This window comes from Peromyscus eremicus, chromosome 9 (assembly GCF_949786415.1).
Source record: "Peromyscus eremicus chromosome 9, PerEre_H2_v1, whole genome shotgun sequence".
NCBI classification, from domain to species: Eukaryota; Metazoa; Chordata; class Mammalia; order Rodentia; family Cricetidae; genus Peromyscus; species Peromyscus eremicus.
In genome coordinates this window covers 43,215,715-43,242,750 of record NC_081425.1, presented here as the reverse complement: position 1 = coordinate 43,242,750, position 27,036 = coordinate 43,215,715, and the positions used below count along the sequence as shown (strand labels likewise).

General features: G+C 41.7%; 1 protein-coding gene across 1 annotated transcript in view; it reads left to right on the top strand.

The window, feature by feature from the left end:
• Positions 1-27,036, top strand: part of Vwa8 (von Willebrand factor A domain containing 8) — a 341,953-nt gene that overhangs the window by 132,055 nt on the left and 182,862 nt on the right. The window contains exons 13-17 of the mRNA XM_059273290.1: positions 1,669-1,829; positions 3,683-3,796; positions 13,715-13,883; positions 15,309-15,386; positions 22,022-22,137. Coding sequence (XP_059129273.1) covers positions 1,669-1,829; positions 3,683-3,796; positions 13,715-13,883; positions 15,309-15,386; positions 22,022-22,137 — 638 coding nt within the window. The remainder of the gene's footprint in view (positions 1-1,668; positions 1,830-3,682; positions 3,797-13,714; positions 13,884-15,308; positions 15,387-22,021; positions 22,138-27,036) is intronic.

Here is a 27,036-nt window from a genome sequence, read left to right as displayed (position 1 = left end):
CTTACCAGAGGCTACACCATGAAGAAAGTGTTTCTGCTTCTGCCAGCCAGTGTACATATCTTCAGGGAGGACTTGGAGCCCCATGCGACCCTCTCCCTATAACGATGGTGATGGGCCATCCTGTGCAGAGTTTGTAGATAATCACAGCTGATGTGAATTAAGAGCGCAGCACCAATGCCCTATGTGGGAGTTAGCATTCCTACTGCTCTCCCCCACTGCCCTTAACATTTTTTCTATTCCTCCTTCTGCAGTATTCCCTGGGCCTTGTAGGAGTTCTGTTTATGAGGGAGCAGTCAGCAGTCACTTATTCTCAGACTGCAAAAGGAAGCTTCTGTGACCAGGGCTCACAGACTCACTACTCTGGGCATAAGCATAGTTATTTAGGAGGCGGTTTGATGGGTGTCCCATGTCTGTTAAACAAAATAACAGAAGTAGCTTTCCTCTGAAGGCCTGTGACCTCCCCAGGGTTTACAGTAGCAGTTGCGGATTCCCTTCTGTGTACCAGGCCTCCAATCCATTAACAGAGCAGTTGGTCACCCCCGTAACAGACTTGTGAGTACTGCACCAGTGGCCGCGTCTTGCTTGGTAGTCATGGTGTCGGACCCAGGATCTATAGCTGAGTAAGACTGCTGATGGCAGTTCTCTCTCAGCGGCCTGCACAGTGTCTTTTACACTTCCTGAGGGGTAGCTTCGGAGATGAAGCTTTCAGCCCAGTTCCAGCTTGATTTCTCTGTCTTGTGATTGGGTCCTGAAGGGTTGAAGTCAGGACCTCTTTTGGTAATGAGACCACTAGAAGAAATAAGACTCACATCTTAACTTGGATTTTAGTGAGATTGTTGCTGTAAATACAGTTTTCTGCTGTAAATTAGGAGCATTAGCAACAGAACTTACAAAGGAGTATAAAATTTTGAATAAAATGATGGTAAAGGTTTAATTTTTGTTTGATGCAAGCAGCACAAAATGCATCTGAAACTGCTAAGGCGTCCTCCCCGGCATTAGCACATTAAGGACATTCCATTTGTATTAAGGCAGCACAGTATTATTTTACCACAGTTGTAGACAGTACAGCTCTCCCTCGCTTGCTGGAGTGTGCTGCACAGTCTCGGTGCTGGTGTGTGGTGTGCGGGCCCTTCATTTGCTTTTTCAGTTCTGTTTCTGCTTCCCAGTTCCTGCCCCTCATCGGGTCTCCTTGATGGAACCTCAGTAAATCTGAGGAGTCAATGCATGGTCCCTCGGAGGGATTTTCAAAGGGAAATGCACGTTCTGGATAAAGCAAGCATCTCTGAGTGTTGACTTTACATGGCTTCTCCGTGTAAAAGAGAACCCCCGCATTGTGGTCCCTCCAGGAATCCAGTAGTTGAGTTTGATTCCATTGCAGTCAGGTGGTAATTACTGCCACCATCCTTTGGAAAGAGGAAGAGAGCAGTAAATAAAGAAGAAAGGGGACCCCCCATCCTTCCATCACGTGAATGTGTAATAAGGGGAAAAAACTAAGGCTTTGTGGTGCTCTTTCTCTTTGGATTTGAGAAGATTTTTTGTTATTTGAAATACACTGTGCAAAGAGAAATGTTATATGCAGAGAAAAGTGTCTATAAGACTACATGAGCATTACATGTGTCTTTAACATTAACTCTGCGTGTTCTTTGCCGGCGTGTGTCACGGTTTTAGGATATGACAGCACGTGACCTGCTGCAGCAGCGGTACACACTCCCCAACGGAGACACTGCCTGGCGATCCTCACCCCTTGTGAATGCCGCTCGGGAAGGCAAACTGGTCCTGTTGGATGGCATCCACCGGGTCAACACCGGCACGCTCGCTGTATTGCAAAGGTTGGTGCCACATACAGTCTCTATGCCAACCTAAGCCCTGGGTTAGGCAGATCCTGAGGAATTTACAATTCTATACTTAAGTTGAATAAAGTATCATTAACATTTGTTGTTATAAACACATGATTATATATAAGGCCTCAAGCCCACTTCTGTGCCAGAATTCGCTGTGTGAGAGCTGAAGGAAGAAAGCCCCAGCAGTGGTTGTAAAAGGCTTACTTACATACATAGAGTAATATGAGCAACAAGCCACACAGACAGGGTGTCTGTGGTTTTGTCCTAACTACACTGCTTAGAAATCTTCCCAGGCCGACACTGGGACCTGAGCTTATAGCAATTATTATTTTTTTTAATTCTTGAGACAGATGTTTAATATAAAATATATATTTGCTTATTTCACTCAGTTGGCACAAATATGAACGTTTCTGTAACCACCATTTTCTTGTTTTGAGTGTGGAAAAGTTACCCACACATTTCAAAAACTAGAATTCTAGAATTTAATGTTGGAACATTCTCTATGTGTAATTTCTGTGGAAAATATTCATAGCCTGTGTCATTTAAAAGGTTATTGATGCTGTTCATTCCTCTTCTGCTGCGTGATTTTTAGTCTGACTTACTGGGAGGTGTCAAATAAATGAAATTGAGCCGTTTCTTCAACTAGCTAACCACAGTTTTTATCGCTGACAAGATGCAGACACTGAGTGTAATGAAAGATTCCAAATGTGTTGTATTAATCTGGATTCAATGCGTGTGGATTTAAAAATAGTAATCACAAAGTTTTAGTGATTTACCACAAACATTCCGTAGACTTACAGTGTATTTTTCTCTGCCAAACAGATAAATGTGATACAAAGTAAGACTCAGTGACATCTTTTTGGCTGTCTCTAGGATGTTTGGCCAGGTACAAGAGTACACTGTGCCTACACTGTGCTAAATCTGAGTGTCCAGTTCTCAGCCTTGGGCCGCCTTGCAGGATGGAACTTCAAATGCCGATGCCTGGCCTGCATCCCCACCAATTCTTGAAGTAATTGATCCAGGCCAGAGTTTTGAACATGGGCATTTAAAAATACTGCCTAGAGAGTCTAACTAACAGTCCAGACTGAGAACAATGATGTTACATGCCTATTTTATATTAATTGTTCAGTTTTCACACTAAATCTATGAGGTTGGCCTTGTTGTAATTTTTCTTTTTTGCCTTAATTTTATAATAAAATTTAGGGAGATGGAATAGCTCTCCCTTCTCTGGTTATTAGCAAGTAAGTGCAAAGTTGGAATTGAACACAGACTGCACAGCCTGTGCTCAGAACTTCTGCATTAGTCTTTGCTCTTTGACCTTTGCAGTGCCTAAGGGTAATGTCTTCTGTTGTGTGGAAAGCTGTTACTTCAGGGCTGCCTTGTGAAATAGCAGTGGAGTTACTTCATTTCAGAGGCTTTTGATATTTTAAATCCAGCAGTTCCAACAGAAAAAGTATTTGGATACATTCCCTTAAGAAGTTACATTGGATTCAGGAGTGTGTGCTAACTGGCTTGCTCATGAATGGATGTCCCACAGTTGACCAGAGATGCTCATTCAGCTGTTTCTTTTTGTCTCCCACCCCCTCCTTCTCTTTCTCATGCCTCTTCTCCTTCATACCCACCTCTGGCATTCAGGACGGCTCCTCTGCAGACAGAGTCTTAACATGTGCCAAGGATAACACAGAACGGCACTGACCAAGTTACCATTGTGGAAAATACACCTAACAAAACTGCTAGGCTCACCACCTGCAGTGATAGGCATGGTTATGTATTGGCTGAGTGATTCTGCCTGTGGTAATGTCATTGGTTAATTTGTTTCCTCTACCCCACTCTCCCATCAGACTAATCCATGACCGAGAGCTCAGCCTGTATGACGGATCGAGGCTGCTGAGGGAAGACAGATACCTGAGCTTGAAGGAGGGGCTACAGCTAACGGATGAGCAGCTGCAGGACAGGTAATCTGGAGGACATTATTCTCCTCAGGGTTTTTGTTTCTACATTTATTTATTGGGTGTACATGGATGTATGGGAACACACACTACAGCTCGCTCACTGTGGCCTTCTTAAAACCCTTCCTAGGTCTAACAGTCAGATGCACTGGGTGAGATTTGACTTGACTCTGGAGCAGGAAACAAAATGAAAACATTTACAAAGGACAAATAGAAAAAGTTTGGGCCAGGAAAGTCTATAAACTACCAACTTGAGCACCTATGTTTGGATCCCCAAAAACCATGTAAAAAACAGGCCACCGTGTACGTGATGACTTAAGCCCAGCATGAGGCAGAGGTTTGAGAATGGAGACAGCAGATTCCTGAAGCTAATTGGCTGACCAGCATAGCTGAGTAGGTAACGCTTCAGGTTCCCTTAGAGACCCTGTCTTAAACATAAAGCTGGAAGCCAGGGTGTAGCTGTGCAGGGAGGCAGGTGTAGATGGCCTCTCTGAGCTGGAGGCCATTTGTGTTTTCATAGTGAGTTTCAGGCAGTCAGGCCTACATAGCAAGACCTTGTCTCAAAAAATATAACAAAATAATTAAGGGGGGAAATCAGTTAAGGAAAGTTGGCTACCTCTGTTCTCACAGATGCGCCTATACTAACAAGTATATACGTGTAATACACAACCCCATACCCTCCAAATAAACAAAGATTAAATATGTACCATGTATGTGTTCCTACTATTGAATTAATATTAGTTTTCTTAAGTATCATAATAGTATTGTGATTATGAAAGGAAACCTGGCCTTTGCAGGAGCTGCTTACTGAGACAGAAGGGATAGATAAGCTTGTGAATGTGTCGGTAAAGAAAGCACACCAGAGGGCAAGGGAATGGCCAGTGTGAGCAAGAAGTAAGTTGATGAGCTCTTAGCACTTGGAGAATCTGAACGGAGGACTTGAGTGTTTGGGTGTAGGCCTTTGCATTGGAAAATAAGTATTTTCAACTGTGCGTGACTCCTCTCCTTAGACCAGGCTTCTCTGATGTCATCCCCCTAGCACCTTCTGGTGGGCCATGCATATTTGGAGATTGGTACATTGGGGGGAGAGGGGCAGTGGCTATGGTGGTGATGATGACCGCATCTTCTCTTAGTCTGACCTGATGCAGCAGAAGCTTTACCTTTCCCATATTGAAAACAAGAAAGCCCTCCAAACCCAGGGAAGAAGTATATTAATCACTGAGTGTACATTTGTATTGTCAAGGAAATGTTAACTTCTGGTACCTAGAGTTTTCAGGAATAACAGTGGATTTCAGAACTGTGTATTGAAGTGTACCTTCTCAACTGCTGTAGCTTAGAAGTGGCTCCGTTTAGTGTTTAGGTCAGTAAGCCAAGGAGATTGCCCTCATTCCATCCGTTCATGCACAGTACTCAGTGTTTGTACATGATCTGCATGTGAATCACGCTCCGAGAAGAGTACAGATTTTCAGAAGATGAGTCGAAGTCGTTGAGCAACAGCTCCTGAGCTTGCCAGGCAGTTTTCCTTAGGACGTTGGGAGCCCGTATTCTGCCAAATATGCAGGAAATGACAACCCTTTTCTGTGGAAAGGACCCACGTTGTCTCCAATAGTCATACAGAGTTTTGCAAATACCCTCTCAGGAACCGAGTGACCTTCAGCTTCATGTAGAGGGTTTGGCCCACAGTGGTCATTAGCCCTTCCCTCTCAAAGGTTTCACCTCCACCACCAGCAGTTGTCTGCCTCCCCCAAGTGCATACCCAGCTCATCTCCATCTCTGACATCATGCTGAGGAAGTGGAGGGAGGTCATGGAAATACTTACTTTTCCTTGCAGTTTAAAAAAAAAAAAAGTTTCACTGTTTCCTAAGGTCAGACATGAGACTTGAGCCAGATAGAAATTCCAAAGCATTTCATGAAAAACACCAGTCGCCTGTCCTGAGTTCTGTGACTGCCTCTCATGGCCCACTTCCTTCCATTCCTGAGGTTCTCACTTTTAATACCTAGTAGGTTCTTTCGCTGTTTGCCTCGTATCACCAAGCAGCATGCTTCATTGGTGTTTCTTGGCTATGTTTTCCTGCACATAAAATGCAGGTGCAGAGCTCTGTCCTTCTCTGTTCTCATTGCACACCCTTACTGCCATCCCTGATTCTCCTGGGGTCATTAGATCTGCTGGGAATTGTATTGAACTTTAATTTTGTCAGGACCTTGTAGGGGACTACAACTGAGTCGTTCAGTATATTAAAATAGACTTTTCTCATAGGCCCATCTTGTCTTCCCTAAAGTTAGGAATTTCCTCCGTATGAAATGTTGAACTGTAAGTAAAGAAAAGGCAATAAAACATCATCGTGGAAATGTGCATTCTGGACTCTAGCATTTGTAGCTCCCGTGTCATCTTCAGCCTTCATCTCCCTGGTTTCCTGTGCTTTTCGTTATTTAGATGTAGGTAGACCCTCCCGGCTGGAACCAGTTTTTTTCTTTTTTATGTTCTATCATCCGCTTGTTGTGTCTTCATTAAATTTTCCGAAGCAAGCTGTTCTAACAATGATCCTTTCTTGTCCAAAATACTTGTACCTCTTGAGGGGCTGGAGAGACGGCTCAGCAGTTAAGAGTATGCACTGCCCTTGCAGAGGACCTGAGTTTGATTGGTGTACAACCACTTGTAACTCCAGTTCTAGGAGATCTGATGTCCTCTTCTGGCCATGGAGGACACTGCAGTGAAGTGCAAAAACCCACATGTATAAACATACATACACATAGTTAAAAATAAAATGAATCATTAAAATACTTCTTGTTAGGTCCAAAGGAATTTGGATTCAATTCTTATTTATGAAAAATAGGACTAACAACAAATGTTTGATTATAGTTATAAATTTCTAGGGTTGTAAAGGTCTATTCAAGCTAGCAGTAACTAACTTGAAGATGTATTTTTAGCCTCTTTGTCTTTGCTAATTTTGTTAAACTTTAGCTATTTAGATAAACTGAGTCATAGAAGAAACTGATATTCTATAAAGGTATACTATGAAAGGATCAGAAAAATAAAGCTCTCAGTCTCTTTCTGGATTGTATTTATGATTTCAAGTTTTATTTTGATGAGCAGCTAAAGGATTTTCAATTCAATTTTTTTAATAATTTATTTTTATTTTATGTTCATTGGTGTTTTGCTTGCATGTATGTCTGTGTGAGGGCATCCAAAGCTCTGGAACTGGATTTACAGACAGATGTGAACTGCCCTCTGGGTGCTGGCAATTGAACCCAGGTCTTTTGGAAGAGCAGCCAGTGCTCTTAACCACTGAACTGTCTCTCCAGCCCCCTCCAATTCAAATTTTAAGGCTCAAATTTAACAGGGATAAACCTGTAAAATCCTAATCTTATAAAAGCTACTAATTTGTAAACTGTTGAAGATAATTAAGACATGCAAGTTAGTGGTCAGTCACCTTATAAATGATCAAATTCTTGAATGTGTTCAGAACTATGCTTGTAGTCATGCTCAGTACAAATGCATTCTTTTAGAGACAAGCGTTAGCCTTTTGTGTATGCTGTCAAACTTGAGCATGAGACAAGTAACTAAAAACAAGTAGTCTGTTTAAAACCAGGTGTGCTTGGTGGAAGAGAGGATGGCTTCAGACCCCCCAGAGAGATGGGCCTTTCTAGTAAACTAGTTAGGCGTGTTTGTTTACCCAGCCAAGTCTTTCTGTTTAGGGCAGTTTCACCAGCACAGGCATTTTGGAGGTGGACCTAACACATCTGCCCGTTGAAAGTCTAATTATTTTCCTTGTCAGTATCCCTCCTCCCTCCTCCCTCCTCCCTCCTCCCTCCTCCCTCCTCCCTCCTCCCTCCTCCGTACCCAAGCAGCAGTATTTCCTTCTGACTGAAAGCAGTTCTTGTTGTTATTGCTAACATAACCACATTACAGAATCTGCCGCACTCTAATAATATGGTAAATTTCTTGACCTCTCCCTAGTTATTTTTCATTTAATATGGTAACTCATTTCTTAGTCATGGTGAACTAGATTCATCTAAATCAGCTGGCAGTATTTCCTCCAGGGTTGTGTTTCTTGGGTGATGTATTTACATGTTACTGTGTTGATTACCTAACAGCTTGACTCAAAGGACATCATAGAGTATAAAAAGCCAGAAATTTGTACTTAGTGAGGAAGTTCACTTGTTTCATGAGTTGTACTTGTGAATAATTATGACTCATTATCCAGCATGAGTTGATTCTTCTTGTTGTCCGTCTCTACCACACCACTCTGGGCATCAGCATGTAAAGTAGAAGTTCATGACCTAAATTACCTGACCTTTCTTTTTGTATTAAATTAGATGGCTGAAGATCCTCAAAGCTCTGTTTCTGTAGCATTTAAACAAACTCACCTTTTGTTTTGATTTATGCCTTATTTCCTTATGGGAGATTGTTAAGAGGGAAATATCACAGAATTGGCAAGGGAGGCTTTTTATTTAAAAAGGATTTTGGAGGGATGGTCAGAGGTAATGATTCATTGTAGCTGCCAGTGCAATAGCTCCTAGAGCCTTGCACAAATAGATAAATCTATCTCTTAGGAACAGGGTTCTGGGGACAGTGCCTAGCAGTATGGAGAGCAGTGCTCTTAAGGGGCGACTGCAAAGCTCCTGGTTCTGTTGAATGTGAATAGCTTCACGGTAATGGAAATCTGAGGACATCTTTCCCTTTCAGCCCAGTTCTGAAAATGTAGATAGCTGCTTTGATAGGAACAGTTTTCACACTTGTGTTTGGAAGGATTCCTTAGGCTGTCAATAACAGATGCTTCCCAGTTGTTCCATTGAGAATAACAGGGTCTCACATACGAAGGGAGGGGTGGAGTTGGCCCTCGGGAAATACCTGGATCCTGGGACTTTAGTCTTGTCAGGAGTCTGTGTTCTATGTTGCTTTTGTTTGTTCTAATATCATAATCCCTGGCTCATAGTAGACTACTTAGTTTTTGTTTTGTTTTGGTTTGTTTTTGATTGGTTTTTTTTATGTGCGTGTTGGCCTGTGTGTGTGTATGTATTCCATGTGTGTGCCTAGTGTCCACAGAGATCAGAAGAGCTCATCAGTTCCCCTGGAACTGAAGTTAGATGGCTGTGAACTACCATGTCGGTGCTGGGACATGTACTCAGGTCCTCTGCATGAGCAATAAGTGTAGCTACTGAGCGGTCCTCCAGCCTCCTAGGTAATTGGTTTTCAATCAGTGACTAATCTTCAGCTGAGATAGAGGTGAGAAAGCCAAGAGAAAGTGATTGGTGACTTTTCAGGATAGCATTATTTCCTTAATAAATGTTACATAAGTCTGTTAATTAGGAGTACCTTGATGCACTTTAATAAAATGATATCCTGATAGCATAGGGCCCCAGGATTAACCGTGATGGTTATGGGCCCCAATCCTTCCACCCTCATGCCATGAACCCAGTTTTGTGTAATGATATTTTTCTCCTGCATTGTTTACTAGTTCTTCCCCAAGGTCATACCGTTGATCATGTCCAGAGTGTTTTGCAGGATTTTACATTTTTCTCAGGTAGTCATATGCCTATCCACCTTCAGAAATGTTAGAATTTTCCGATATTGTGATACTGAACATCCAGGGACACAGAAATTAAAAATAGTGTGATGGCCCTATACATCAGACACCAGCCACACCTACATTTCTTGCAGGAAATGAGGACCAAAATAGAACTACTTCTTTTGATGAGAAAAAGTTACTTTTTGGAAAGAGGGAGTATAGACTCTTAGCTACTAAATGTGTCCCTTCCTTCTGGTAGCTGATGCAGAGAGGCAGTATAGATTTGTGGCCTGTTCCTGCATATTCTTAGGTATGCTCTACTGGTTCTAATTTTTAGTAAATGTGTTTTATTGCCTGCTGTTGAATGTTGAAAACAGTTCACAATCTCTCATTCCTTATTAATTACTGAAGAATCATAACAACATTTGACAGTTCTTAAGAGAGTGCATTCTCCAGGCCCTTTATCCTTACTGCTTTAGAAGTCAGTTACAGTATGAACATTCTCTCTGACCCTCCTAGAAACTGTAGCATCTTTTTAAACAATTAGTTCATGAAAGAAATGAACAGATTCAAGGGAGATCCCAGATTTTATTTTTTGTGTTTGATTCCCCAAACACAAGCCTTAAGGAAATTCTGATTTTTAAACTAATCCTGAACACTTTGATGCTCAAGGAACAGTTTTTAATCCCTGTTCCTGTACAATGTGTAACTCCTTATTGTGCATTCTGTTTGTCTGCTGATACAGGGAATGCAGCGTCTCTCATAGATTCATTCAAGACCAGGTTGACACTTGCTTTTGGACAGGAGAATATTTTTAGTTCTTATCCCTTCACTGATTGTCCTTGTTTCTAAGAACTTAGAAAGGAGTCTTTTGATCATGGTGATTAGATGCAGCAGTGCACACTTATCTGTTATTTTCTTCTATGTGCTCTAGATCCTGTACAGTGTGCACTAGGAATGTATTCATGCCATGTAGTTCCTTGCATGGAAAGAAGGGGACGTGTGGCCTGTGTTCAGATCTGTAACTTGTCTGTTTTGATGGGAGCATTAGTATTATACCATAGGAGGCCAATTTTAAACTCCTGTTGTAGCCCACAATCCACGTCGTTATAGAAACCTTCTATATTAGTTTTCCACCTTACTTAAATGCATATTCAACCAAGAGATAGTATAGTTCCCTTCAAATGTCTGGGGCTTGTTGAAGTCATTCTTTGTTAGTAAGGGCTTTGTTGAGGTGTAATTGATCTGTAGAACTGATCAATTTATTTAGAATATACTATTTGATCATGCTTGTACATGCTTGTGAATTCCTTATCACAGTGAAGACAATGAGCAGATTTATATTCCATGAAGTGTCTTTATCCCCTTGTTAAGGCGTCCCTCCTGTCCCTCTCACCCTCCTCTACTGATCATTATATAGCTTGTTTGTTTTTTAATAGTTAGAATCACACAGTATGCACTCTCTTTGCCAGGGTTTCTACTCGTTTCTTTGAGTTGGAGATTGTCCATGTTGAAGAGCAACGGATCATTCCGTTTTGTTTTATGGTTATGATTATTTTTGTTTTTGTTTTTGTTTTATGAGACAGGGTTTCTCTTTGTAGCCCTGGCTGTCCTGGAACTCACTTTGGTAGACCATGCTGGCCTCGAACATCAAAGCTCCTCCTGCCTCTGCAAGGATTAAAGGGGTGCAACACATAGCCTGCTTCATTCCATTTTATAATGAAGAACATTAGAAAGGACTTTACATTCTTAAAATTAACTAGTACCCACAAACTATAAATCCCAGTAGTGTTTAAATGTTTAAAATAATACATTTTTATCTTCTAAAATTTTTAACCCTTGGGAAATGACACATACTTATCTAAAAGGAAAACTACATTTTGCCTTTTATTTTGTTGTCATTGTTGAATTCTAGCGAAGTTAGACCTAATCTTGATTTTATATATTTATAGTGCTTGTTTATGTATTTATAGTGAAGAAGTATTGCTTCTTCAGCCTTGGTATTACCCAGAGGTTGATGACAGGTTCTACTCTAACTTACAGACCTAGGAACCTTAGTATCAGGAAATGACTCTCTGCATAACTATTGTGTACAATACAAGGAAGCCTTCCGGGAGAACCTAGAAGAATAAAGGTCTTTCTCATCCTGTTATTCAGGGGTTTGGTGACTGCTTTTATCATCAGCGTGGACCTTTCTGCCCAGCACATAAGCCATGTCTGAATGGGTCCCCTTCGGATAGGCCAGCTTCCTCCCTCCGGTGGTTGTGAGAACCAATAGTAGAGAGCCAACTGCAGACAGCATGTGTTCCAGGCTGTGACCATCACCCTAGCTACACCTAAACCACCCTCAGTTCAGTTCAGTCGCTCTTCTGCTGACTCTGCAGCTTAGCTGTGCTGTGGGTCCTGTTCCTTGGTTGGGAATACACACTTCACCTTTGGAGTGCCTGTTGGATTTTGACTTTTATTCCCTGATTTGCTGTCCCTTGTTGTCTTAAGTGAGACATTGTATCTGTAGCTTTAATTTTCTGTAGCTAAACCACACTCTGTACCTCCCTACCTCCTGCCCAGCCCCTAGCTAGGAGTCAGAAGGATCATGGGTGAATCTAGGAATTGCTCCTGAGCCTCAGGAAGTCACCTGTAGCCAACCACCTTAGCTAACGGAGAAGTGGGGCAGCCTGCCCTTTCAGCTTGCCAGTCTCAGGATCCCACGTGCGGCATCTGCCGTCCTACAACACCCTGCTGCAGCCCAGCGATGCGGACATACACACCCAGTACATGTGTATCTCTTCGCTACTTTCCAAGAACAACTTTTTTTTTTGATCATCTCCAGGCTCTGCTACAATGTATATACATATATCTTCTTTTTTAAAAAAAAAAATCCCAGTGAAGTGAGATATCTGTGAACTTGTGGTAATTCATCAATTCTTATCTTTTTTTTTTTTTTTTTTTTTTTTGGTTTTCCGAGACAGGGTTTCTCTGTGTAGTTTTGCGCCTTTCCTGGAACTCACTTGGTAGCCCAGGCTGGCCTCGAACTCACAGAGATCCGCCTGCCTCTGCCTCCCGAGTGCTGGGATTAAAGGCGTGCGCCACCACCGCCCGGCCAGTTCTTATCTCTTAAATGGCAGTTTCCAAAGTTGCCTATTTCCTGGCTTACAAATAATAATATGGACTCAAAATTTATGTAGTTGTGACTTATTAGAACTGCTGTCTGTCCTGATGCAACTTTCCCATCTCTGCACTCTTTAAAGTTCTTCTGGCTGCACACATGCCCACCCACTGATGCTCCAACTTCCTTACCTGTAACTCTGGGGCTCTGCAATTACCACTGGCATGATGCTAATTCCATATTTGTATTTTTGTTTTCCTCAAAACCTTAGCAAGCACATGAATTTTTAGCTTTTTTCTCTCAGCAAAAACTATATTACCCTCTAAAAATTATTATTACTGGTTATTTTTAGTAGTATTGATAAAAATCAACATCACTCACCTGGTTGGATCATAATAAGAGGATTTTATTCTTTGTCCTATCTCCCAGGCACTCAAATACTTTACTGTCCAGGAGAATGTCACCTCCTTCCTCCTCTGTGTCCTGGGGTATTGACATGCTTCCACAGATTTCCTAGCAGAGATTTCTTAACGAGATCAACTTTAAAATTCTAACATGATTGTATCAATGACAAAAGAGTAGTATATTAGTTTAGCTTTCTTCTCCTTTTTAATTACTAAATATTCTTTTGCTGCTCTAATTATAAATGTAATATGACCCCATATGCCTTACTTAAATAGTCTATATATTAAAGTCTCCCCACACCAAATGATGTTTTTTAGTTTCTCTATGGTTCCTATAGAGTGGGCTTCTTGGAAAGCGGGGATTTTGAGAAGGCTTAAGTGAAGACATAAATGAAGAGGCTCTATGTGACGAATATGGACTTGCTGTGATTTCATTTCAAGGGTTTTGGAGCTGGTACATTACAGGAATTAGAACACATCAAAGCAGTGATGTGGGAGGTTGAGATTCATAAGCACATAGTGTACATTTACCAGTAATTAGTCCATTCTCTTACTCTTCAATTCAGTCTCTTAGAGTATTGGGTTGGTTGGTTTGTTTTTTTCCAAAGCCTATTTGTGTGTTTGTGTGGTTTTTTGATACAGGGTTTCTCTTAGTAGCTTTAGCTGTCCTGGACCTCACTCTGTAGACCAGGCTTGCCTCAAACTCATAGCGGTCTGTCTGCCTCTGCCTCCCAAGTGCTGGGATTAAAGGTATGTGCCACCACTGCCCAGCCCAAAGCCTATTCTTTGGATAACAGTTTTGACCTTATTAACACAATGACTATTTTATTGCTAAGCTCCATGTCTCATGACCCAGTTTCTGTTGTGAATTATTACGTTTTGTTTTTCTCCCTCTGTGCTTTAGATCCATCTTTCCTATCCATCCATCCTTCCGAATCATTGCTCTGGCAGAGCCCCCCGTGGTTGGAAGCACAACACAGCAGTGGCTGGGACCAGAGTTCTTAACCATGTTCCTTTTCCATCACATGAAGCCACTGGTGAAAAGTGAAGAGATCCAAGTGATAAAGGAAATGGTAAGAGGAGGCCTGCTCCAGGCTGGTGTCCATTGCTGTTCTCCTTTGAAGCTGCCCAGATCCCTGAGGACTCTAATCCTAGTTTCCTGACTGGTCATTGGTGCTCTGAAGTTTCTGTGAGAGTCATTATTTCAATGTCTGCCTTAGCCAGGCATCCCATTTGGCTCTTGGGGAGCTCTGGAGGTGCATTCTTCAGTGGGGCAGCACTGCCCACATTAAACAAAACATTTTAAAAGTCGGTTCTCAGCATGCTTCCAGTGTTCAGGAGCCACTTGAGACTCACTTGGCTGCTGTTAGGTAGCAAAGACAGGAACATCTTCCATCATCATAGAAAGTTCTGTTTGACTGTGCTAGTCTGTGTCCCTACTAATTAACATTTTACATAACTGAAAGCCTTGCTTGGAATACTGGAATTATTGTTTGACTTGGGGGGTCTGTATGAGCACAGTTAGGAATGAAGGCATGGTCTTTAGGGTTCAACACTTTGCTTCCAGTCAGGTTCTCACTGTGAGTTAGCTTCCATAGCTCAGGGAGACTAGTCATGGTTCCCTCTGAAAGTGAGAGTAATTCTACTTCTTGCACCATAGCATTTCTTTTTAAAATAAACAGGTATGTATAAAATAGAATTTTTTAAATTGCAGTTACTTAAATCGCTAAAGAAACGTGGAACCACTGCATTTTCAAAATGGTTACATGATGCCATTAGTACATCCTTCTTACTCTGTGGAATTAAAAAGTCAAATCGTTTCCCTTTGTTAAATTACTGCCTTGAAGTTTATTGTGAGGGAATGCATGTTATTTGTGCAGATCTTCTTCCAAGTTCATTGAGCTGATCACAGCCACCAAATGTGTTTTATTTTCAGTGTTGTATTGAGACATGTTCTCACTCTAGGAAATCCTCCTGCCTCAGCCTCCCAAGTGCTGAAATTAGAGGCCTAAGACACCATACCACAAGTATGTTTCAAAAGTCTTTAAGGTAGACATCTTGAACATCCATTTTGTACACAGGAGTCCTTTAGGCCACTTAGTATGCGTATAATATATGCATAAAATTACACCAATAATTAAATAACTTGTATAATTAATATTCTACTATAGGAGTTTGGTTTTTGTAAGAAAATGCCTAACTTAGGTTTGAAGAATCATAGTGATGCTCACAAAGTAAGAACTGGTGTTCACAGGTGTGCTCGATGCCAGTCTCCTGCCTGTGATCTGATTGCATGCAGAGAAAACAGGCTTGGTTTATTTGCCTGGCTCTTGAAAAGATGCCAGGCCTCAGGTGTTGGCTGAGAAGATGAAGTGGCAATCATTCAGGACTTCAACGTGCACCCAATACTCAGCGACTTTCTAAAAACAGTCTTCTAATGTTATTTGCTGAATTGTCCTCATTTCTTCCTGTTTTTCCTTACTTCCCTCATAACATAGGTCCCAAATGTCCCTCAGGAGGCACTGGAGAAATTGCTGTCACTGACACACACACTCAGGGAGACCCAGGACCCAACAGTAAGTCTGGGCGTTCCCTCCACATTTCTGATGCTCATCTGCTCGGTTTTCAGCTGCTGCTTTTCTCCCCTAAGCTGTGCCTTGCCCTGTGTGTCCTGTAACCTTGATGTCAGCCATGGAGAATGACTTCGCTTCAGAGGAGTCCTTGAGGTCCTGTAGCTCTGCTGTCCCTCCATCTTATTTGCTGAGGAGCATCCTCTGTTCTTTAAGTTCCAACTTTAAACTATTACCTATGCCTTTATCCTTAGCCTCTAATTTATCTTTGCTAATGGATAGACTTCAGGTTGTCAGACTTGGTGGCAAGGCACCTTTACCCACTCAGCCACCTTGTTCACCCAAGGGCAGTAATTCTTTGTTTTTATTGTAAAATGTGAACACTGACATCTACCTCGTAAGAAGGATGCAGTGGTTAAACATAAAAGCATGTTTTAAAATATCCACTTAATAGCTGCTTAGTAAATACCAACTTCTTTGACTGTTGTGTAGGGAACCAGCTCCCACTTTACTCTGGGTACTCTTGTGGAGAGAGAGATAAGAGATATTAAGTAGAAAGAGAGACCTAGCAGACAAGAAGAAAGACAGAAACACAGGATAGCTTTGGGAGGACCTGGGTTAATACCCAACGGCACAGAACTTTATTCAAAACGGATTTTTATAACAGTGCCGTGAGGCAAGGCAAAAGACCTCCCCCTTGCTAGATACAACCAAGTGTAGACCCTTCCAAACACCTTGTTCCCAGGCCCGTGGTCCAATCATCCTCTTATGCGGTCCTGCTGAGTAAAACAAGCTCAGATCTCACTAGGAAACCTCTGTGGGCTCCCACACTGTTGAACTGGATATTTGGGGATTATTTATAAACTCAACATATATCTCTTAAATAACCATGCTTAGGCCTGTTCCTGTTCCTGATTTCATTGCTGGCTAATAATAATTTGCTGACCTGCCTAAAGCCGAAGCCTTGACATTGTTACTGATCTGTGCTTTCCTGATATTGTCACTTACTCTGAAAGTGGGTCTCTGCAGTTTGGCATCATGTGATCAAATCTGCTGTGACCTGCAGTCCCAATCATCCTTGTATCAGATTTCCAAATCTTTGTCCTGGAATATTACTTTCGCTTTATTGACCCTTGGCCAGTCACTCTCTCACTGCATGGTTTTCTGTTAGTGTTCTGCAGAAGCTTAACCAATTACCGTTATTATTTTAACAAATCATGACTTAATGAAATGTTTCGTCTGAACAATAAAATTTTGAAGTGAGTATCACTGAGCCGGAATGTGGAAGTGCTAGCAAAGCTGCACTCCTGGGACGCTCCAGGGAGACCCTGCTCCTTAGTCCTTCTAACTTGGGTGATTGTTCCCTGCATTCCTTGATTTGTGGTCCCATCGTAATCCTTCCTCTATATTCCTGTCACTCCTGGTATATCTGTGTTGAATTTTCTTCTGTCCCTTCTTACAGAGATGCATAAGATTGCATTTAGGGGTCACCAAATTAATCCAAGATAATGACCTTCTTTTAGAAATTCTTAATCTCATCTGCAAAGACAATTTTTGCCATAGAAAGTAACATTCATAAGCTCTAGCAATTATTTGTGTGTGTTAGTGTGCGTGCGTGCGTGTGCGTGTGTGCGTGCGTGTGTGCGTGTGTGTGTGTGTGTGTGTGTGTGTGTGTGTGTGTGTGTTAAACATGTATGATTTTCCAGTTGCCACAGTTCTTCTGCTAATTGCCTCTGGGCCCTCATCTCGTCATTCCTCATTACTCTTTTCAGCTTTGTTATTTTGTTTGCTGTTGCTAAGTTTCAAAATTTATTCTTTAGTAATTTCTTATACAAATACAATGTGTTTAGATTATATCTCCCTCACCCCACCCAGTTGCCCTGCAACTCTTCCTGTACCTCCAGTCCCCATTCCAACTTCATGTCATTATTCGTTCTCCTCTTCGTCTTTCCCCCTCCCCCTCCTTTACAATCCACTGAGTCCGATTAGTGCTGCCCATGTGCACATGGCTTTAGGGTACCATCCACTGACATGTGTGCATGTGTGTTTGTGTGTGTATGTGTGATTAAATGTCTCACTTAGAGCTGAGCACTCCACAGTTATTTATTCTCTACATTTTGAGCAGTTGTTAGTTTCTATACTAACCACCATCCACTAAATGAAGAAGTTTCTCTGATTAGGGTTGGGAGTTGCACTAGTCTGTGGGTTTAAGAATAAATATTTAGAAGTTAGGTTGACATTGTGCCCTTTTAAGTAAACAGTAGTAGTAGGGCCTATGACTCCACAGCCATGAACTCTGGCCAGCTGTACAATCCCAGGTCTGAGGCCTTAAGTCCGATCTCAGTGCTGTTGATTGTCCCCATAACAGTCACGCCACTCTTGCCTCATTGGACGCATCTTACCGGGCTGTGCATTGTAGCTTTCAGGGTTCACAGCGGGGTAAGACTACCCAGTGGCTTTTCTTCCTACTCAGTCTTCTAAGTACTTTCTGACATTATGAAAGCTAGCTAGCAGGCAGTCTTTCCTGTTCTTGAACACACTAGTGCCTGTCTTGGGGCATTTACCTCTGTGTTTTCCTCTCCTCAATGACTTAGGTTTGCTCCCTTGCTCAGATGTCCCATTTCCAACCAGTCTTTTCCAGGTCAGTGTGATGCAGCAACAATTTCCTTGCCATTTCATTTTATCTTACCCCTTGCCTCAGGACTCTTCACAGGGCTTATGATCTTGGGCATAATAGACATGTTTGTCACTTCCTAATGTCTGTTTGCCCTTGGGTTTTTGTCTTTCATTCTCTGTGGATTTGCTTGTAATACAGTGGGTATTCAGATATCTGTTAGAGTGAGTATATGAGTCTTCCATATTGTCCTTGGAGTGGTCTTTCTCTGCATTTCCAGAGTTCCTCCTGTTCATCACACTGCCTAAGGGATCCGTTGCCTTTGTCTGTCGACCAAGGACAGCGTGCTGAGTGGGCTCCTGGTTGTAGGACTCAGTGCTTTGCCAGCCTCCTTTCCCAGCTTTTGCTGAAGCCCCTCAGCTCTGCCCACACTTAGCGTGCTATTTTTAACTCGAGCACACATGAAAGTGTCTCTGCTTTAGAAATGCCTGGAATGTGTTTCCTCTCCATGAACTTGTTCTTCTGGGTCCCTATTCTACTAGGTCGCTATCTCAGTTCCCTAAGCTTCGTGACACTAGCAAATACCCAAGATACTGGCTGGTCACAGTTGCCTTGCAGTTTATTTTTAGCTCTTCAATTAGAACTTGAACTCCGTGAGTCTGAGACTTGTTCAATCTTCTCTGACTCCCTAACCTGGAACCTGACACATAATAGATACTTAAATCCTTGAGGAATGAGTGGAAAATTAATTAATTACTAATATATTAAAAGATCATCTCTAGGCGCTCCTCTCCTGGCAGTGTTACATTTTTTAATAAAAAGAAATAATTCTGTGAGAGGAAGAAAAGAAACCTTAGTTTTGTTCATTTCTCATGAGATCTTTTGTATTTTTAAGCAGTTGAGGTACTAATAATTGTGCTAATATGAAAAACCCTTTGAGTGTGCTTTTAACTTGCATAACCATGGTAACCAAGGGAATGTACTTCACATTCTCACCCTCCTTTCTGCAAGATAAAGTTACAGCTAGAAATGTGATAGTATACTGTTAAATATACTAGGACTTTTAAAATTAAAGTATATTCTGAATTTTTAATGGAAAGTCTGAGAGCAGGAGTTACTGAGTCCTTTATTCAACACCCAAGTGGCTCACCCTAAAACTTGGTTCTGGTGTTTTAAGCAATTGATGCTATAAGGAACTCAGTGCTGTCCAGTGAAGGAATTACTCTCCTTCAAACCTGTAAGAAGACTTCAGGGTTGGCGGAGATGAGGTGGGAAGCCTGCAGTATTAGCTTACAAGACTGGGATGTTGTGTTCTAGGGAGTCACCTTAGTTTATTATGACTGTTGGAAGAGTCATGTTGGGGTCCATTTGTCAGACATTGTGAGGTTCCAATAGGAGCTTTTCATAGTCTGAGAGATTATGGATGGGAATCCCCGCATCCTCTGCTTTCTGGCTTAGCAGTACATGCTCACCCACAGTCCTGCCTTCCTCAGCAAGGACTGAGGTCATCTGCCACCACCTCTCTCTTCCGTCTTGGTATCATAACCTTACAGTAGGATGTTCGCTTTTGGGGGAAAAGTAATGCAGGAGCATCTGTTTCTGCTCCCAGTTGTCTCTGTCCTTCTTCCCCATATTATTGCCAGTCAAGTTAGACCTTAGCACGGTGATGTCCTGCTTGTAAGATCACACTACTACTTTGCACATAACACTACTGCTGCCTTAAAAATGAGGCCTGAGTCACTTGTGGAATCAGTCATGATCCACGATTATTGGAGAGCAGACCGCCTGAAAGGGAGCATGGCAGAGTCAGGCTGACACGTTATGTTCAACATGGGTTCCTGTTCCTTTGCTTTCGTGTCCTTGTCCATAGCGTGCCTCTTGCTCACATGACTACTTTAAGCCCTGGTAGCATTTGTCAATTTTTTTTTTTTACTTATTTTAGCATTAAAGTACATGTTATTTTTAGTAGAAATACATGGTTCTTTATATTTAAATATTCTCTGTCTAGAATCCACATTTATTGAAAACGAGGACTCATCAAATGTTTGTGTGTAAATGAGTTCGTTGTTTAATGGGGAAAAAAGTCAGTGCTGTAGATGATGATCATATTCCTGACCTGGTCCCAAAAGGGCTGTGTAGGTCATATTATCAATGAAGCATGACTCTAGTGGCAGCCGACCCACGTGTCATAGAGCTGTGACATGCTTGAGGATGGGATCATTGATGCTCCTTTTGGGGGTCTCACAGAGTCACCTCATCAAGCGTGTCTTAGACATTTTCCCTTGTCCATGTTGAACCCTCTGTTATATCCAGTGCTTCCTCTTGCCCCTAAGGTGCTGAGGGTCACTTTGCTGCCCTGATCACTCTCTATAAAAGTTCATTCTGGCCTGCAGTGCCCCCTCAAAGATCAAATAGCTTCAAAAGGGCTTCAATCCTCTGGCTTAGGTAAGCCATGCTATTAACCTGAGTTGTGAACTAGGTCTAATAATCTAATAAGAATAAAGTTTTGTCATTGCCTCTGTGAATGTGTATGGATGCTTTCACTGTGAGGAGGCCGTCTGGCTCATCTGTTATTTTTTGGGTACCCTTATTTCTGTCATTTGTGGGGCACCCCATCATCTCTGTCATTTGTGGGGTACCTCATCATCTGTCATTTGTGGGGCACCCCATCATCTCTGTCATTTGTGGGGCACCCCATCATCTGTCATTTGTGGGGCACCCCATCATCTCTGTCATTTGTGGGGCACCCCATCATCTCTGTCATTTGTGGGGCACCCCATCATCTCTGTCATTCATGGGGCACCCTCATCTCTGTCATTTGTGGGGTACCCCATCATCTGTCATTTGTGGGGCACCCCATCATCTCTGTCATTTGTGGGGCACCCCATCATCTCTGTCATTCATGGGGCACCCTCATCTCTGTCATTTGTGAGGCACCCCATCATCTCTGTCATTTGTTGAGCATCCCTACCATCTCTGTCATTTGTGGGGCACCCCATCATCTCTGTCATTTGTGGGGCACCCCATCATCTCTGTCATTTGTGGGGCACCCCATCATCTCTGTCATTTGTGGGGCACCCCATCATCTCTGTCATTTGTGGGGCACCCCATCATCTCTCTCATTTGGGGGACATCCCTACCATCTCTGTCATTTGGGGGACATTCCTACCATCTCTCTCATTTGGGGGGCAGCCCTGTTTTTCTGACCTGTGCTAATTGCTATAGAATCATTTTAGAATTGACTCCTCAGAACAGTTTCATTGGGCAGGATGCTGTTAGTGTCATCTTAAAGACGAGGAAACCGACTTGAGAAATGAAGTGATTAGTGAACATCACACGGCTAATGAGAACCAGGCTTGTCTAAGTTTAAAGCCAGGGAGATTTAATGTCGTCTTGTGCTGCCTGCCAAGAGAGTTTCCAGCTCAAGTCAGCAGACAGTCATGGAGTGTTTACCAGGGCTCTGGATTAGCAGCTGTATTTGTGAAATTCAGGGCCAGTGAGGAAAACAAAATGAATTATTCCAATAGTATTAGGAAAAGGGTTCCAACAGCAGTCTGCCACTGAGGTGGTAAACTAGGTGACATTTTGTGGTCAGCAACCTAAACTGTCCACAATTCCTTTTTTTCTGTTTCAGAAACCACAGATTTGCTTAGAGCTCTAAGCGTTTTCAGAATCTCTTAACAAGTCAGCTGTGTGAAGAAGAAAAGCGAGAATAGTCGATTGTACGTAAGGGTTTCTTGTGAGGCAGGTGTGACCTGCATTTAGAACAGCCTTCCTACCCTCCCTCCCACCCCTGAAAGACCGCAATGGAACTGAGTTGATAAACGCTTCCTATAGATCAGTGAAACTCTCCTGAAGGCTATTTTAAGTGTAAATTGGCTTCTGTTCATTTTTATTCACAACTCCTTCTTGCACGCATTTAAGTTTGCCCTGTCCCTCAGGAATAGGGACTTGTGCTGTAGCGTCTCTCTACAGGAGCAGTAACAAGCTGACGCAGACTCTTAGCAGACTCGTTGCCTTTTCCTAGGCACAATCCCTGGCAGCATCGCTTTCCACCCGTCAGCTGTTGCGGATCTCTCGCCGCCTGTCGCAGTACCCCAACGAAAATCTTCATGATGCCATTACCAAAGCCTGCCTTTCCAGGTAATCAGGGTCGCCTTTGGCCCGAGCTCGTCTCTGCTCCTGTGCTAGCATGGTACCATAAGCTGAAGTGACAGTCTCTGTTCAGTCTGTAAAAAGTATCGTATTAACCACATTACTGTTTCAGCCTGGCTCTGTTATTAGAACATATTTCATATAATTATTCAGAAATAAAAGCAGTTTGTAGCACGAATCTTAAAGAGTCTTATTAATAAAATCAGACCTGAGGCCAGATATTGGGGTGAATGCTGGAAGATCAGAGAAGCAGAACAAGCCACAGCCATCTCACCTCGCCAGTTCCTCAGCTGATCCTGTTTCCTCAGACTGGAAGCTTCTCAGTCCTCATCCAGAATGAATCTCAGCTGAACTGTGCTGCTCAAAACCTAAAAGCTTAACTAGTCAAAAGCTATTAGTTTCTGGTCCTCATTCCTTATATACCTTTCTGCCTTCTACCATCACTCCCTGTGATTAAAGACTCACTTTCTGGGATTAAAGGTGTGTGTCACCATGCCTGGCTGTTTTCAATGTGGCCTTGAACTCAGAGATCCAGAGGGATTTCTGCCATGGAATGCTAGGATAAAGGTGTGAGTGCCACCATTTTCTAGCCTCTGTATCTAGTAGTTGTTCCATTCTCTGACCCCAGAAAAGTTTATTAGGGTGCACAATATTTTGGGGAACACAATAACACCATAGCAGTTTTAAGATGCCTCAGTGGTACAGAATGCCCTGAGTTCAGTCACTAGTGCCAAAACATAAAATGAGAATGAATTGAACACATTTCACAAGTGTTTTATAAATGAGAAAACAGTTTTAGTCCCTTACTTGGATCACACAGTAGTAAATACTGTGTTTGGAGTTTGCATGCTCATTCATGGGTCTTCTGAGCTAGGTTCTCAGGTGTTATGGTTGCTGCTTCCCAAATTTGTTCTGGAACTTTTTGTCTTGATAGTACTGATCCTGTAGCTAAACAGAATAAACTAACATCTTTTCAGTATATACTGATAGTTTACATACCAGGTGGGAAGTGATTATAAAACACTGGCTTTCAGAATTTTCTCACAAAATCATGTTTGTATGAAGTTATTTTAAAAGATTAATAATGGCTGTCAAGATAGGTCCGTGGTTAAGGCTCCTAAATGCTCTTGCAGAGGACCCAGATTCAATTCCCAGCACCCACATGACAGCTCACAGTGGTCTGTAACTCCAAGTCACAAGGGATCTAGTGTTCTCTTCTGGCTTCCTTGGGTACCAGGTACACATGCGGTACACAGACAATACAGGCAGGCAAAACATCCATACACATAAAACAAACAAAATTTTAAAGAGAATATAGTCTCCAAAAATATAAGATTAATAAAAAAGCCAGTGTGGTGGTACACACCCTTAATCCCATCACCAAGGAGGCAGAGGCAGGTGGATCTCTGAGTTCAAGTCCAGCCTGGTCTACTGAGCAAGTTCCAGGACAGCCAGAGCTACACAGAGAAACCCTGTCTTGAAAAATGAAAAAAAAAAAAAAGATTAATAAGTTCCCAATAGGCATAGAGTTTTCTCTTAGATTATTCTTACATACTTTAATGTTTTCATTCTTTTGGTAAGGTTAATTTTAATGGGATTAGTTATGTTTATTATCCAATCGTTCCTTGATAAGAGGAGTTATCCAATCGTTCCTTGATAAGAGGAGTTAAAAGGAGACCCTAATTTAGTTTGGGAATATTTGTAATTGTCCTTTGTAACTCTTCAGTGTACTAGGCAACTTTTCTTGTAAATGCCTTGTGCTATGGCTTGAATTTTCTCTCCTTGTGGTGCATCCAGCCGAACTAAGACTGTCTACAGCATAATTCCTTGAATAGCTCATAGTTAAGAGACACCATTCTTGTGTTTTAAACAGAGCAATGTTAGACTTCTAAACAATTTTTGAAGCAAAAAAGCCTCCACAGCATATTTTGAAGTCATAAGGTGCAGAAAGTGCAGACAATTATCCCTGTCACTTACAGCGTATTTTATTTTGGGCAGGACTTGGTTGTAAGTCTGAGAGCAAAGATGCAAGTACACAGCAGAGGAGTCAGTTGAGAAGCTTAGGGAGACAATGGGGTAGATACGCTAGAAAACCTGTAAGACAGGTGCTGACTGCTGAACCAACTTGCAGATTTCTTTGTGTCAGGAACTAATAGTGTGTAAAGAAATAAGAATTCATCTAAGAAATGGAGAAGGATCAAAGTCAGGAGAATAAATATAAAACAGCCTCAAGTTATGAGAATGTGGAAAGGTAAAACTGAAAATAACCCAAATGTCCATTGACTACTGAATAGATGAATTAACTGTGAGGCATTCATACAATGGGTTTGATTCAGTAGTAATACACATAAAGTAAAAATACATTGAAAACATGAACTGTCCAGAGTAGAGCAAAGTATATGATGATTTTCTATAGCTCGGGTACTGGGAAATGGAGTACCTGTGGGTCTTCCTTTGAATAAGTAAAATGTTCTAAAATTGTTTGAGATGATGCTTGCACAACTGTGAACATAATTAAAATGATTAAATCATACACTTTAGGCAAATTGCATAGGCAGAAAATTTACATCAATAGATCTGCTAATAAAATAAAATCAAAGACCGTAAAAAGAGTAAGAAAAGGCTGATGCCCTAGCTGCCAAGAAGACTTTTAAATAGGATAGGGTCTAGTGCTAGATTTGAATGTCCATTGAAGCCGAGTCTGTGGATCTGGATGTCCGTGAGATAGAGGACCTTCAGCAGGGCCTCTTGCATAGAGAGTAGAGTAGACATGTTTGCCGCCTTTTTTGATGAAGGTGGTTTTGGTCACGTGACCAGAGAAATGATGAGAAAGTTTGTCATCTCTCTGGAACCTTGGTTGGGAAAGAGTCTTCTGTAGGAAATCCAGTGCTCTGTGTTGCCTGGAGTAAGTATGAGGGTCTATGGTGACATTGTCTGTTAGTATAGTAATCACAAGTTGCTATTTTGTTAACTCATTCAGAGTTTTGAACTACCTCTAGGTTTTCATAGAATAGCAACCCTAAATCCAGGATGTATTGATACTTTTACTACCCAAGGTATTAAACTGTCTATCTGAATATAAGATCACAATATGTGATAAACTAGGTATTAGAGACATGACTCGGCAATTAAGAGCAATGGTTGCAGTTGCAAAGGGCCTGGGTTCAATTCCCAGGACCCACATGGTGGCTCACAACCATCTATAAGTCTAGTTCCAACTGATCCAACACTCTATTCTGGCCTCTGTGGACACTAGTCAAGTAAGTGGTGCCAGATATAATAATCAGGCAAAACACTTAGACATAATAATGATTTTTTTTTAAGTTAAACTCTACTTGAGAAAGAAATATGAAGGAGATTTGGCATATAGGACATTCAGAAATAGAACTCCAGGAACTCAAAGTAGAACATTTGAAATTACCTAATGGGTATACTTCAGAAGGTGTAAACGTTAGGAAAGTTTAAAGCTAGCATAAAGAAGACCAAGAGTTGGTGAATTTGAATGCAAACCTGAACAAAAAAAAATTGAAATGGAAGTTTTGAGATAAAAGATTTTATTTTTTTTGGGCTGATAAGCAGTAAAGATAGAGTTGTGGAGGCACTGAAGGGGATGGAACTGAGCACAAGGTGAAGAGATGCAAAATCTGAAGGGCTGTTCGTCAACAGAAGATACCATGAGAAAGACTGAAATCTGCCCAATGGAGCTTACGTGGATTTTGCTGGGGATTGAGCCCAACACCCTGTGTTTGCTAAACTACACTCCAGTCCTCTAATAGAGTAAGAGACAGGAATTATTCCAGCAGATTTTCGCTAAGAGTGTGCTAGCACTGTAAAATATGAGTTTATCTTTTGACATATGTCAGTTCACAAATGGGACAAATGAAAACAAATTCCCATGCTGTGACAGTACTGCACAGCCGTAAGGACAGTCCTAAACACTCCAAGGGGAAACGCCCACAAGGAAACGAGGATTAACGATGACTTGAGAACAGCGACAGTACGTTCCAGAAGGATTAGATACCCTATTTTTAACTTACTGTAACAAGAGTGAGAAGAAAAACTTTGATGAAACCCAATTCCCTAATCATAACCGAACTCTTAGTAAGCCAGGAATATTCTTAGTAAACCATGGATAAAAACAAAGTTCTTCAGCCTGATAAAGACTGCTGACTTGCAATTTGCAGCAAACATTTCTCATGGTAAAATACTTGGCATATTTCCTTAAGCATTTGGAGAAAATGAATATAGTATCTTTCACATTTTTATCCAGCACCCAAGATAACATGATTGGTTTTAGTAAAAGTATCCAAGAGACAATCATGTAAATTACTAGAATAAACAGTCTAATGAAGTTCTTGTGTGCTCTGATCGATGACATTCATGTACTTTTGCAACTATGAGTCAATTAAATGAAAGACATGCAGTCCTTCTGTGGAGAACAGAATCAATCTATTGATGGTTGTCAGAGTGAAGCTATCCTTATGCCTGCATAGAAGAGGAGATGCGCTGCACTTGGAACAGACTGTGTGCATAGTCAGAATCCCACAAGGTAATAATGAGCTTGACAAGTGACTCTCAAGTTGGCGTGGAAATAGAAAGTTCCAAGACTAGCCATGGAAAATGTTGAGGGAAGTATGTATCTGTGAGGGAAGAGACTGTGCTGTGTAGCTGCGTTCCTCATGACCGTTACTCTAGGGAGACCGAAACCACAGATTTGCAGAGCTTAGTGTCTGTGAAATGTGTCATATTTAGTGTAGAAATGGGTGGACTTGCCAACAAAGAGTTAAGATGAACACTTTTCACATTTTTTTTTAATAAAATAAAGGAAAATCTGGATACTTGCTCCAAAGACTGTAAGCTACTGTGAAGTTAAAAGCCACCAACTAG